General features: G+C 36.8%; 1 protein-coding gene across 35 annotated transcripts in view; it reads right to left on the bottom strand.

Moving 5' to 3' along the window:
• The window catches only part of KCNMA1 (potassium calcium-activated channel subfamily M alpha 1), a 469740-nt gene that overhangs the window by 45115 nt on the left and 411073 nt on the right, over positions 1–13552 (bottom strand). For all 35 annotated transcript variants that reach the window (XM_027460038.3, XM_072039506.1, XM_072039507.1 and 32 more), the window contains 3 exons: positions 10838–10961; positions 7655–7879; positions 4262–4454 (listed from right to left, as the gene is read on the bottom strand). In XM_027460038.3, the coding sequence (XP_027315839.1) occupies positions 4262–4454; positions 7655–7879; positions 10838–10961 (542 nt within the window). The remainder of the gene's footprint in view (positions 1–4261; positions 4455–7654; positions 7880–10837; positions 10962–13552) is intronic.

Here is a 13552-nt window from a genome sequence, read left to right as displayed (position 1 = left end):
TGAAGCCCTTCAGAAAGGACCTGCAATTGCTACTATGCTGAAATACAACTACCTTTCTGTACTGTGATTTGTCTTGTAATGTCCATTGAAAAAATGTTATTATACAGCCTCGCCTTTCTGTCCTTTAAACCTGCTTGAAGCCATGACTGCTTTTTTTCTTTTAACTTTTATTTTTCTACTCTTTAGTAAGTGCTTTTTTAATGAAATGTACTGCTCTTACTATAAGGGACTCAAAATAAGATCTAAATCACTGTCCAATAAATGAAAATTATTGACTTGTGTGTCTGGAGTTACTACCCAAAGGCTACTCTGGTACAGTATTTATAAATCTATGAACAGTTAGGTATAATTGTCTTTCTGTTTTTGGGGGAAGAAAGCTAAATAGCAGTTTTAGTTACAATTGAAGAAAAATATTTTGTGTTGGGTCCTGTTCATCCGGTGGCTAAACCAACAAGTAAAATTCCCACAATGTAAGACTGAAAGAAAATAAAGTAAATATGAAAAAAATATATGGAAATAGTTATTAGGTACTACTTGAGGAGGAAAGGATGGAAAGGTCAACAGAAGGAGGGAAAGGAGAATTACTGGGGATCTCCCAACATACTGCCCAAGGCAGAGCCCATCCTAGACTCCTTCCTGGGTGTTTTGGAGAAATGTTATTGCGAGGGTACACAAATGCTTACCATGGATCTAATATTCTTTGGGCTTCTCTCCAAACTACCTCTTGATAAAATAATCTCACTTTCTGGTTGAGGGCACAGATTGAGAGTTGGAAAGAACAAGGGACAGTTAAAACAAATCTCCACTACCTGAGTGTGGCTTTTTCTTTTTTTTTTTTTTCCACCACCACAACTGTACCTTTGTATGAACAGTTCTAGAGGAAGTGAAAGATATAAACATGACTTCTTTTATCACAAATAAGACATCTGACTGAGATTATGAGTCATTTTGTGAATAGGCAACTCTACAGCATTTCATATTTCAGAAGCTGAGGTATCTTAAGGGAAATGATAAGTTTTGCTGCAGCTTCAATGGGACATGCTTTTTGGCCTTGTGTCCTTAGAATCTACATCTCCCAAAGGCAACAAACTGCCCTGATGATTTGAAAAAGTTCATTTTCAGGACATCAGAGTCTGTACCCTTTACATTTAGTGGGTCTAAGGAGTTGCCAAGCCAGCGTTGAAACCTTCAAAGGCCCTGAGACTGCTTTCAGCAGGAGAGCCTTCAACAACACAAGTTCACTTTGAAGAAGTTTCTTGTTAATTTTGAACACAATTACATACTACATTTTATGAAAAGAAAATTAGCAAGTACCTCCAGAACAGTTAGTATGCTTTTCCTTCTAATGCATGTTGCTTCATAGTTCTGTGTAGCTGTCAGTTAGACAGCTGATGGGGTAGTCCAGTGTCTGCTGTAGCTCTGATCCAGTATATATTTTATTTTCTGTGCCTTGGAAGTGTATTTCCAAGTACACTAGTACTGCCTGTGTCTGCACACACAGGACTGAAAGCAAGAGCTGAAGCGTAAACAAGAGACATACCTGAGGTCGATGGACTGTTTACTATCTCACTCATTCAGACAACTGATTGTATTAGTTCCCTCTTTTGCTTTCTCTCTCTTTTTTTTTTCCTCTTCTTCTCCTCTTAATTGTACCTAATCAGAAATCTCTCAAAATCCTCTCATCTTCTCTGGACAGAAGATCACTCAAAGAGCTAAAAACCAACAGCAACAACAAACAAAACTACTCCTCATTTTAATTATTGTGTAGTGGGAGCAAAGAGGCATTTCCACCTGGCAGCTGAGCATCCTGAGCCCCTGTGAGCCAAGGTGGCAGGTCACCCTCAGGGAAGGGCTGCAGAGATGCTCCTGGTTCGGTAGTGGGGAGCTGTAGCCACTGACCACAAACCCCACCGAGCTCATGGATGTGGGCACCCACGGGTGCCTGCCTATGGCTGCCAGAGCCCCCTGGTCCCCCTAAAAATAAACATAATTTATGTATCAGGTTTGCATATGAGATTCAAGTGACTACAGATTTATACTAACTTTTTTACTTGGGATAGCAAGGGTAAGACTACACATTAATTCCCTCACCAAAGATCTTGCAATGTAGGCCATGTGTTTCTCAGGCTGTTCACATATTTCGTTTTGTTTCTTTTCTTTTCAACACCCTGTCAAAGGTCAGCTGACATTCTTTCACATACCCAGATTTTCTAATGTCAGTTTTCCCTATGATCAGTAATAGGCATCACATAAAAGAGCAGCACAAAACATGGTGGTGGTGAGGAAAGTCAGAATTCAAAGTCATGTATCCAGAACTAAAAAGTTTAGACCGACAATACTTAAAGTTTGTATAAGCTGATGTGAACTGGATTGTTTACCCAGAATAAGTACATTGCATAATACACAAATGTTTAAGCAAAAGTACAGTGCCCATTCATGCTGTAAATAAAAGTATTTATTTGCTAGTAATAAGCTGTGAGGTGGTTCTAGTATGCCACTTCTTGACCAGCAAAAGTTGAATCATGTTGTTTATATAATTTTCAGAACAGTTGTGACCACTATATGTTAAAAGTTCATTTTGTCATCTAAAATGTTGCATTGGATATAATTTCTGGTAAAGTTTGTGCTATCTATTGATCTAATTGCTTCCAAAAAACTAACCATTGCATTCAAGGTCTTTCTAGAAAATTTACAGCACTGAAAGCAATGCAACCAATTCAGTAGTTATGGACACCATAGTCAAAGAATTTACTGGGAAGATACATATGAACCAACTAATTTTAGAAATAACACCTCCTAGTCGGTGCTCCTGGTCATCTGCCTTATATTATGTCTTGTTTCCACAGAAAATCTGCAGAAAGAGTCACCTTTTTTACACACAGAATAATATTTGTCTGAAGAAATGGCCAGGAATTCCTGTGAACTAGCCTATTGTCCCCCTGCTTCTCTGCATCAACACCATTGAACAGGTCTGAAGGGATTTAGACCATGATCTTAGTCTACATTTCCTGAGCAATAGGGGCTGTACCGTAGAAGCAACCTGAGTATTACAGTCACAGATTCATACAACAGTTCAGGTTTGAAATGACATCAGGTGATGTCTAGTCCAACTTCCTGCTCAAAGCAGGGTCTGGTATTAAATTCCTTTTTTTTTTTTTTTTTTTTTCTTTCTTATTCTGAGCATTTTCCATATTTGAGACATTTCCATATTCTATTCAAGAAGATATATTTCTGAGCTTCTGATACTTGACTCATAATTCTAAATTCCTGAATAGAGTGTGAAGACAAAGAGCTTAGTCTTAGTTCTCCCTCTCCTTGAGGTAAAACTATCTCTAGGTCAGGCTCATGGGGAAACTGCAGACCAAAACACTACCCTTTCTACACCTACATTTAAAGCAGGGCTGGATCCAGAGGGAGTATTTACTGTACACTTTCTAGGTAGGACTTGAGCTGCATAAGCTGCAAGACCCTTCAGGGATGGAAAGATGATTAATTTTACACTGATAGTCTTTGCCAGGATGCTTATGACTGCTTTTCAGCTGCTTTGCACAGCCACAGTTGGTGTAAAATAGCCTTCAGCTACCAAGGAATCAGTCCCCTACTCTCAGCAAAGACTGAAAGATTTTGATCAACATCCTTAAATGGGATGAGTACATGTCAAAGCATGGGAAGACATCAGCTTTGAGTTAATTCTAAGTGGCTTTTTGAACAAGAAGGCACACGAAGTATAAAGAGATTAAGAGATTTTATTTAAAATTTTTGCTCTTTTTTTTTTTTTTTTTTTTTTTTTTTTTTTTTTTAACTTTGTGCCTTGTACTACTCAACTCTTTCTCTCTCTGGCTGCAATGTGCTTTACATAAAAGAGAAATGTTTTTATACCGAGGCTTAAGGTATTCCAAAGTTACTATGACTTAGCTTTGACTCTATAACATCAACTGCCCTGATAAGAAAACCACTGAGCAGGGCATGGTGAGCAAGCAATGATTTCATCATTTTTTTAGGACAATTTTAAAAAAAAGAGAAAGAGAGGGAAAAAAAAAAAAAGATTCATGTTCATTCATTTTTCCTCTGCAAGATGTGCTTTGTGATGTAGCAGAGACACTACGTGACTGTCCCTTTAAAAGCCATCATACCAATCAGCAGGTTTAACTGTCAGGCAAGCTGATGTAGGGCTCTTTGAATTACTGAGTGAGGGATATTCTTCTTGCCAGGTCCTGTCCCCTGTAGGCACTGCAGAGAAGTATTATAGGGCAGTCCTTACCTTGGGAATTAGCCTGCAAGACCCCAATGCTGTCATCAAACTGCATAGATTTGATGTTGAGTGACGCCAAGATGCATTCCTTGTCCTGCAGCGAAGCATCATCAATATTATTCTGATTGGCTGACAGGATAACGCACATGTCGCAGAGGTTGATGTTGACAGCCCTTAAATCAGCCCGACTTAATGGCGTACCCTTCGGCACAGAGAAAAAAAAAGGGGGGGGGGTGCAGGAAAGGAAAAAAAGAAAAACAAATTAAAGATTGAGAAGGAGCTTTGGGAAATTATTTAACAAGTATCTTTTTTATGCTCTGACATTAAGCTGGTCTAACTATGTGCCAGGGAATAGGAGATGTGTTCTAATCTAAAGGGTAGTTGGTGCTGATGGCAGCATTTTGGGTTCGGTCTCAATACTCAGTCAAGCTATTACTAACAAACAAGAAATAGGAATAATGCCAGCATTCTGCATCTCATCGGTGACTTGAAATTGTCTTGATTTAAGTTGCTATCATGTGGCAATCTCTGGCACTCTGAATATAACACGGGGTATGTTTTAAAAGTCTATTTATCTGCTACCAAATTGCAACGGTCTTGGGCAAAAGAATAACAATTTAAACTGGAAAGCATTGTGTGTCCTAGACATCTGAAATGCAATCAAGATAAAGGTGGTTTTTGTACCTGGAGCAATCCACAAAAAAATTAATCCTTTTCATTGCATGTTTTTGGTACTTCTAGAAGGAAAACACATTGATCTTCAAAATTGTGTGATTAAATGCTTTGAAACAGAAACAAGACTAACTAAATGGTCACAACTAATGCACCAGTCTCTGTTACCACAGTCCTCTATCAGAGATTGCAATATTGAAAATGAAACATTGCAGTAGATCATGGGTTTCATAGTTAACACAACTAAGACATGACACAACCCATTATGTTTGGTTTAATAACACTTGCCTTTCACATCCAACAGACCATATCTCCAGTTACAACATATTGTGTCTATGTCACAGAGGCTGCAAGTTCCAGGAGTAAAAAAAAAAAAAAAGTATAGAAACTAGATTCTGCTCTGCTGCCTTGCATGGTTTGGCATCCAGAGACCCTAATGATGAGAAGGAGACTATGCTGTCCCCTTTTCATACATCACAAAACAGAGTCAAGACCCTATTCTTCCATCTCCTGATCACTCATGGTGAACCACTCCACCAAGAATATTCAATGCAAAAGTGATTTTAAAATATGCCAAGTGAAGGCAGGGTTCAATTCTTCTGCAGTGATGGCCAGCGAGTTTCAGCTTGACTATTTCAAGTTACTTTCAAAAATTTTAGGCCAGAAACCCCTGGAAAACAGCATATATTGAAAGGATATGCTTTCATTATAAAATACTCAGAGCTTAAGATATGATTATTCTTGCCACCTTAATTCTGCTCTTTGTGTCTGTACTGTGCACCAAGTGAAGGAGGATTCCTGTGGGGAAAAATAATATGTAATCATGTAATTAATTGAAGACTTACTCCTACTGATTTTATGCAAAGGGACAGAATTAAGGCTGCCTGAAGATATTTAAAATTGGCATTTGCCTACTTTTTATGAGTTTACTCAGTAGCTTAAACACATCTTTTAGTACAAACTTTGTATGAAAATTTTAGGTAATTTTTTTTTAAACACTAACAATTGTTTTTATGTCTAGCTGTAACCACATCCCTATCAGATATAAGCAGCAACCTTACTTTGTGAACCAAAACACTGTGAATAAAGAAATGAGTTTGAGTGGCCTCCATTTAACACATGATCTCTACCAGCATGACCTCAGTAATTTTACTAGACTTTTATCAGAATAATGCTGATAGCTTTACTTTATATCACCATTTTGAAGCAGATAGGCTGAGGGGAAAAAAAAAAAAAAAAAAAGGCCTTGAAGTCTGTGCAGTCTTCAGCTCCCTTGATACATAAGATACAAGAATTCCTTTACTTATTCTGTATTTTTAAAGGTATACTAACCAACAATTTAGGCTGTTTAACCTGAAATTAGACTGAAACTATTCTAGAGCTGGACGCAAACTGATTGGGGAAAGTAAAGGTAGTATACATTTCCTTAATGCCCCATCAGAATTCAGAATCAAAACTTTACAAACATACATTACAGTAATGTAATGTGCTGGATACAGCTGGATTCCATTTTGCTCACAGATCAAATATTATTATTTTGGTACTGATTCCTTAGTCTTTATCCTTCACAGTGACTGGAATTAAAAGCGATTGGCAAGAGGAGGAGAATATTAACTAACTGACCAAATCTGATACCGACATCATTTCTGTGACAGCAGAGAATCTTGTGACACCATGTGTTGGATCAGTTTCCAGAAAAAAAGCTACAGGCTAACACTAAAACTGCATTTACAGTAACAAGGACATACAGACTTAATCATAAAGTAAGGGCAGTCTTCCCATTCTATTGCTATTTTCCTGATTATTCACTGCAAATTACATCCATTATTTATTTATTTTTAATTGTTGAAATGTAATTATTAAGAACAGGTAAACTCCAAATTTTTCATTCTGATAAAAACATCCACCCTCACTTTACTCTGTTAAATCTAGAGCATTGCTTTCGTGCTTTTACCATGAGATCATTTCCCTCCTGCCTGTACCTTTGTGGGTCATTTATAGCTATGATCATGCTAGTGATCTGATATGCATCTTCACTTGTTTGTACTGGAGTTCATGTTTCTACATTTTGTGCACACAAGTGAATAACACTTATACATAGAGTGGAGAAATAGAACCTCTGAATGGTGGTTTTAGTGGCTGTCCCTACTAAAATCAATAGGAGCTTTTCACTGATTTCAAAAGGGTCAAGGTTTTGCCATACTTCTTCAACTTTAGAAATTCCTCTTTTAGAATGGGTATGGCAGGAACTGAAATACCATATCAATGTTCCTATAAAGTTGGCCAACCTACAGTAAGTTTTTATAAATTTAGACACTTCTTATGTAGATAAAATGATTTTTTTTTCCAAAGGTTTTGCGGGTATAAATGCAACAATAATGTCATAAATAACCACTATCATTCTGTGAGGGAAGTCACATCAAAACTGGCTACATGCAGTGCACTACAGTGAATGTTCAATATATAACACAGCTAATACATTTGATAGCAGCTGAAATTCATCCGATGAGGATGACGAGGCACTGAACACTGCAGCAAATATCTTCTAATAAGGTCTCACAGGGCTCTCTTTTCATAGACACAGTAAGGGAAAAGCTAAGTCCTCAGGCCTATAAGTAGACAAAGGTAAAAAAAAAAACAAAAAAAAAAACCCTAAGATCAAAGTCAGTATGAATCTGTCCAGTTGGTGTCCTAAATCACAAAGTATCAATAATATGGCTTTGGACTTACAGGCAAGATTGAAACCTTTGGGAAGTTATGCAGTGTCTCCCACTCCCTTCTCAGGTATTCAAGTGAACCCACAAACACAATGTGCTTGAGTTCATGGTAGTGAAAGTTGCTGGCTCGTAATGGCATCACTAAATTTCTTAATCCAATCAAAGCAGATTGAACATCCCCAAATATGCAAACGACTACATGCCCACTTAAAACTGTCATCGCTGCTTCACTTCGAGTCTAAAAAACAAAACACAACAAAACAAAAAGACAAGGGAGAAATGAAACAAAGGGAAGCTTAAATCAGATAGTGAGTTTTAAACCAGGACAAATACAACTGTCAATATTGTTCATGCACAAAGAAGCAGTTTGATAATAGCTGTTCATTTTTACACTTATTTATCCTTCATTAAATGTGCTCAGCAGAAGAAAATTCCATTCTTGTTCACAAATCCTTCAGCACTCAGAAAGACATTGTACTGGACCAAATTCTGATCCTGTATATGTTGCTGCACATGTGGATTAAGACTCTGGTTACAACAGAAGCACTATGGATTTAGCTATGAACAGATTTTGACTTACTGTGCATTCAGCCATTAGAAGGGTTATAGGAAAGAGATGCAAAACCATGCTTTAGCTTACAAATCACTAGTGTTTTTTCAGAACCAATCTGAAAAGCAATGTGTGAGTGCTCAGTGGTCTTAATAAGGCTTTTGCGGCATCACAGGTATCTTGTGAGTTGAGGACCATATTCTCTCAGAGTCAATGTTCTCATTTTAGAACAAGCTGCTACCACCCTGAGAAGCAATCAAAAAACCCTCTGCACTGCTCCATTTTACCATAGACGTCCACCGTACTTCAAGCTTCTCTCAGAAAGAAAAATCTAGTGTGTAAGATCATGACTAATACTAACTTCTCAGGCCAATCAGACTTCCTGAGTATTTGGATAGACAGAAAGAAATAAATTTCATGAAGTATATTTAATTGATGTTCAGAATTATCTTCTTGTCTCAGTGACAAGAATTACATTTTTGCATTAATCTCATCAGTGGTAATATCAGCTGAGCAGGCAATTCAAACACCACGATGATTAAATAAAGTTGTTAGGAAACCATGACCTTCATTTCTGGAGCCAATCTTATCATTACTGCACTCCATCAAGTAACTGAAAATCCACTGATATCATATTGCCAAGAAGTTTTGCCAATGAATAAGGCAATGGTGAGCTGCATTAATTTTCCTCTCACTTATCCATACTATATGTCCTGTTTCTGAATTGTGGAAGCATAACAATGTGTAATACGGACTAGAATATGTAGCAGAGATGTTCATTATATAATAAGGGGAACTCTGATTAGAAGTTCTCTAATCTGTTAAAAAGAATACAAGCTTCCAGTTTCTCTTGGGTAATTAACCTGATGTTTGTACAACTCTCCCATAAAAAGAGTGGTCTTGGCCCTTCATACAGAAGAATACAAGAGTAAATGATGAAGTTAAGCATGCAAGTTGTCCCATGCCTCTACAGATAGTTCTACATGGAATACTGAGACTTTAGCAGGCAGACCAAATCTTTAAAAAAATATATAAGAAAAGGCACTGCACAGTTGTTAATCTGTAAGTAGTCATGTCTATTTGACTGTATCAAAAAGGTGAGTCCTTACTACCTGATACTGCTCAAATGTTGCAGAGTCAAAAGAGATGTTGGGCAGGAAAATTAATTTTATTCCTTACCAAGACATTGTCAAGTATCAGTTAGTGGACAACCTGGGAAATCTTTAAATTATGTACTAAACTGTATTTGTGTGATCTCTAAGGACAGTGTTAAATTTTCATGGATCTGAACATAGACATACATTGTGAACTGTGAGCTTAACATGGTGTAGGAAAGCGTTTTGTTGGCAATGTCTTTATCGGTGATACTGCACAAAACAAAAAGAACCTGGCCAGACGCACAGATTCACAGGCTAGTAGGAGTAAAAACTGACATGCCATCATCAAGAGATAAGAAGTGAGGCACTCCACAGTGACATTTTCAGAGAAACACTCTGAAGAGTGGGACAGTATATAAAGGTCATACTAAGTCATCTTCTAAAATATGTTCTGAACATGAAGGCAAATTTTTATCACTGTCTATTACAAAATATTGTGCAGCAGGGTTGCTCCTCCTTGCCTGCTGAATACATACATATAAATGCATACTAATTAAAGCTGTTTAGCCAGGCTCTGTCCCACAGTTCAGCCTCTAGAATTTGGAATTGACTTGCTTGACTATCTAAACACCAATACTGCAATTCCGAGCAATGTCATATTTAAAACAGAAACACCCAAGGAGAAGTGGAAACAAGCTTTTTACCCCTGATCATTACAATAAACTAGCGCTGTCACCATCATTGGCTACACCATGCCACAGTGCAGGAAAATCTAAGATAGCAGGCTCAGGAAGAGCTTTATAATGTGCAACAAAGTGAAGATCCACAAGGGAGTTCATTTCAGATATCATCAGTTTTGCGAATGAAATCTGGAGTTAGTTACTTGTTACTCTTAGGTATGAGTACATGAACACAAGTGGCACAAACCTTCACTGAGCAAAATAGACTGTGATAGGCCTTCTAATTATTTTTAATGACTTGAGTCAGTTTGATGCTTCCCCAGTTAAACAAATGAAACAAACAGACTAGGCTCACTGCAACATGCTAGAAAAGCAGACTAGTAGTACTACTTACTCTGGCCTATTTGGGCATCTTGTCATGTTGGAAATTGAGAGAGAAGTTTTGAGAGCAAAATTCATATAAAAAAATAAGAGATAATGCAAAGCAGCACTTGCCTGTATTAGAATCATTACTACCTTGTGTAAAGACATAAATGGGGTACGTAAACATTTAAATATTTCCAGCATGGATTCTCTAAAGATTTAAACTCAATATGCAAATTTTAGTTTATGAAAAAAGAAAACAACAACAACAAAAAAAAAGCAGTATATTTTGGAATGATTTTTATTATTGATTCTGGCATACATATTTATATAATAATAAAAATAATTCCTTAACCAAAATGCTCGCTTCAATTTTAGCACATTGTGTTTCTGATTTCAATATGCTAGTTTAAAGGATAGTAGAGATTAATTTATCAATATGTTAGACATCAGTGCTATTGGTTCAAATCATCTCTTTTCAAACACAACTTATCATCAGTACCTACCAAAATGACCTTTTCAATGTCCTTGGCTGGACACCAATGAAACATCCCAGTAGAGTCATATTTTTTCACATTGGCATCCATATTGTCAATCTGTTCATTGCCAGGAATTAACAAGGGGTCATGCCTGGGGAAAAACAAGTTGAGGACAACGTAAGTGGAAAATATTATGAATTATGGATGGAAAAATATCCCAAGAGCTGTGTACAGAGGGAAAAAAAGTAAAAAATGAAATGTATTTACACTTTAACATGCTTCTGTGCAGGCACTTTAAAACAAAGGCTAAAAAGAAAAAAAATATTAAGTTTTAAATTTTGGGTGCAATTTGAAAGATTTTACATGCTCTTTCCACACCAATAACCATTTAGTTTTAAACAGGGTTTTCTGACACCATCATGTATATAAAAGTTTTTTTGTTTTGTTTTGTTTTTTTGCCAGTCCCACCCCTCCAAAATAAATATCAGAGTTGCTATTAGCATCTGCAATGAAGTAGAAAGGATAGGAATAGAGCCCCATGCTGACTGACTGGCATAAGTATGGAAAGCCAATTACTTGCTTTTACCACATATAACTTCTGACGTGATGCTCTTCGCAGTAAAAGCTTTAACAGGCTGCACTTTAAATATTTTAGCAATTTGCCCAATCATATTTTGCTTTTCCAAACTGAAGCCCTTTAAAGATTCAGCGGTATGTCATTTTAGAGCGGACTGACTAACAAATGCCCACATCTGGAATACATGATTTTAATACCAAAGAACAATGTCCATTTTCTCTGACAACTGTATCCGTGATAACCTCCTAAGTGTGTGGTGTTGTTATTTTTTTCCTTTTGTGTGTGTATGTGTTTTCTAGCAAGATTTGAAAACACAAGGCTTCTCAAAGGAGAACCAAATAAAAAGACATTTTCATAAACTTCCTTACAGCAGTACAGCTACACCTAAGCACAGATTCATACAATACGCAGTCCTTTATTTATACGCTGAAAAACAGAACAACAACAACAACAAAAAAAAACCAACCAAACAAACAAAAAAACACATTAGGCTAAGAACTTCAACACTCTCACACTCTCAGTAAGGACCCCTAAGTGATTACATTACACAGCACAAAACATTAGATGAAGGATCTTCTTCACAGAGAACCAGTAAACTGATCCTTGAAATATTACAAGTAAACAAGGAACTGATCTTTCTCTGGGAAAACTACAGTCTTTACTTTAGGTTTCTGTCATGACTGCTAGAAATATACTGACACAGAATTGTAACCTTTCAAAGAAGACTATATTTCTACTATAAGAATGTGCCAAATATTCAGAGACAGGCAGACAAATTTTAAAGCAGTTTCCATTTTGAAGACTTTTAAGGAAATGCCCATATTGGCTGAACTCTCAAAACTGGAGTTTCCTGCTTTTCAAGCACTTGAGCCAGCAGAATGTGGTAAGACTCTTTCTTTTCAACTGTCCACTAAAGGAAACTTTGAATGTTGTGCATGACATAGGTTAATTTACACTGAATGCAGGACGATAAGTTACCATGTTTAACACAGTTACACTTGCATGACTAAGAAAGGTATAATCTCTAATTCCTTCAGGGTGATTACTTTTTGTAATTTCATAGTCGCTGATCATATAGCCATTGAAGTCAGTGGAACATTCTCATTCATTTCATTCAAACAGGGTCAACTCCAAAGACGGTAGCTTAGAAGAACTTGAGAAACTATTAATATAATGATCCAGTTAAGCCAGAGTCTCTTCATGCTTTAAGAAATAACAGTGCAGTGGGCAGCTAAGTCATAAATTGGACATTTGGAAAGAAAAAACACTGTTTTCAAAGTTTTTTTACATTCACTCAACAGAGATAGAGTTCAATGCATTTCACTCTCTAGGGGACTGCATGCAGTCTCTGACCCTGCTCCACATTTAGTAATGAAAGTTTTTGCAAAATTGTGCTCCCTGTTCTGTGGGAGACAGAGATGATTCGTTGTCACCTGTACCAAAGTTTTTTTGTTTGTTTTTAATTTCTATAAAAATATCCAGAGTCTGCATACTTTTTTACTCCATTGGTGAGTGAGCTGCAACCATGGCAATTTAGCTTGAAATCTGACTCTAATGCTGTTCGTAGTGTGTTCTTTTCTTGTCATACTTGCACGTGGTACAGTAAGGTCTGCAGCCATGGATGCAATACTATTTGAAGGTAGTACTGGAGTTCAGACATTTAATGGGACTTTATCCTGGTTATTGTTTTCTGACGGAATGTGTTAGCTACATGTTTCCTAATAAGAAACGTTGTCAAAAGGTGAGGAATCTTCAGGAGAGATGTTTTTATTTGTCCTTTATTTTAATTTTTCTCCTCAAATTTTTATGAGACAATTCTCCACGAACCTTTCCTAGCACAGCGCTGAAAAAAAAAAAGGCAAAGTTCACCGATCAAATCTCCTCTTCTCATTCTTTTTCTCTGAGAAACCAGATGCACATGGGAGGGAATTTTCCCCTTTATCAGAAAAACTACCTTAAACCAATTTGTAAAAAATGCACCATTCTAATTTTCTAATCAGTGTATCTTGAATGCTCTTAGACTTGAAACTAAATAGATCAGTTGAAGCTTTCACACAAATTAATATTTAGCAATACTGTAATCCCTTTCACAGAAAGGTTACAAATTGAAATATAAGAACAGATATCTGACTTGAAATGATGGCCAACTGCCTTGAGGTCTGAGA

This window comes from Anas platyrhynchos, chromosome 6 (genome assembly GCF_047663525.1).
Source record: "Anas platyrhynchos isolate ZD024472 breed Pekin duck chromosome 6, IASCAAS_PekinDuck_T2T, whole genome shotgun sequence".
NCBI lineage: Eukaryota > Metazoa > Chordata > Aves > Anseriformes > Anatidae > Anas > Anas platyrhynchos.
The sequence above is the reverse complement of the archived record's forward strand: the minus strand, read 5'-3'. Positions and strand labels throughout refer to the sequence as shown.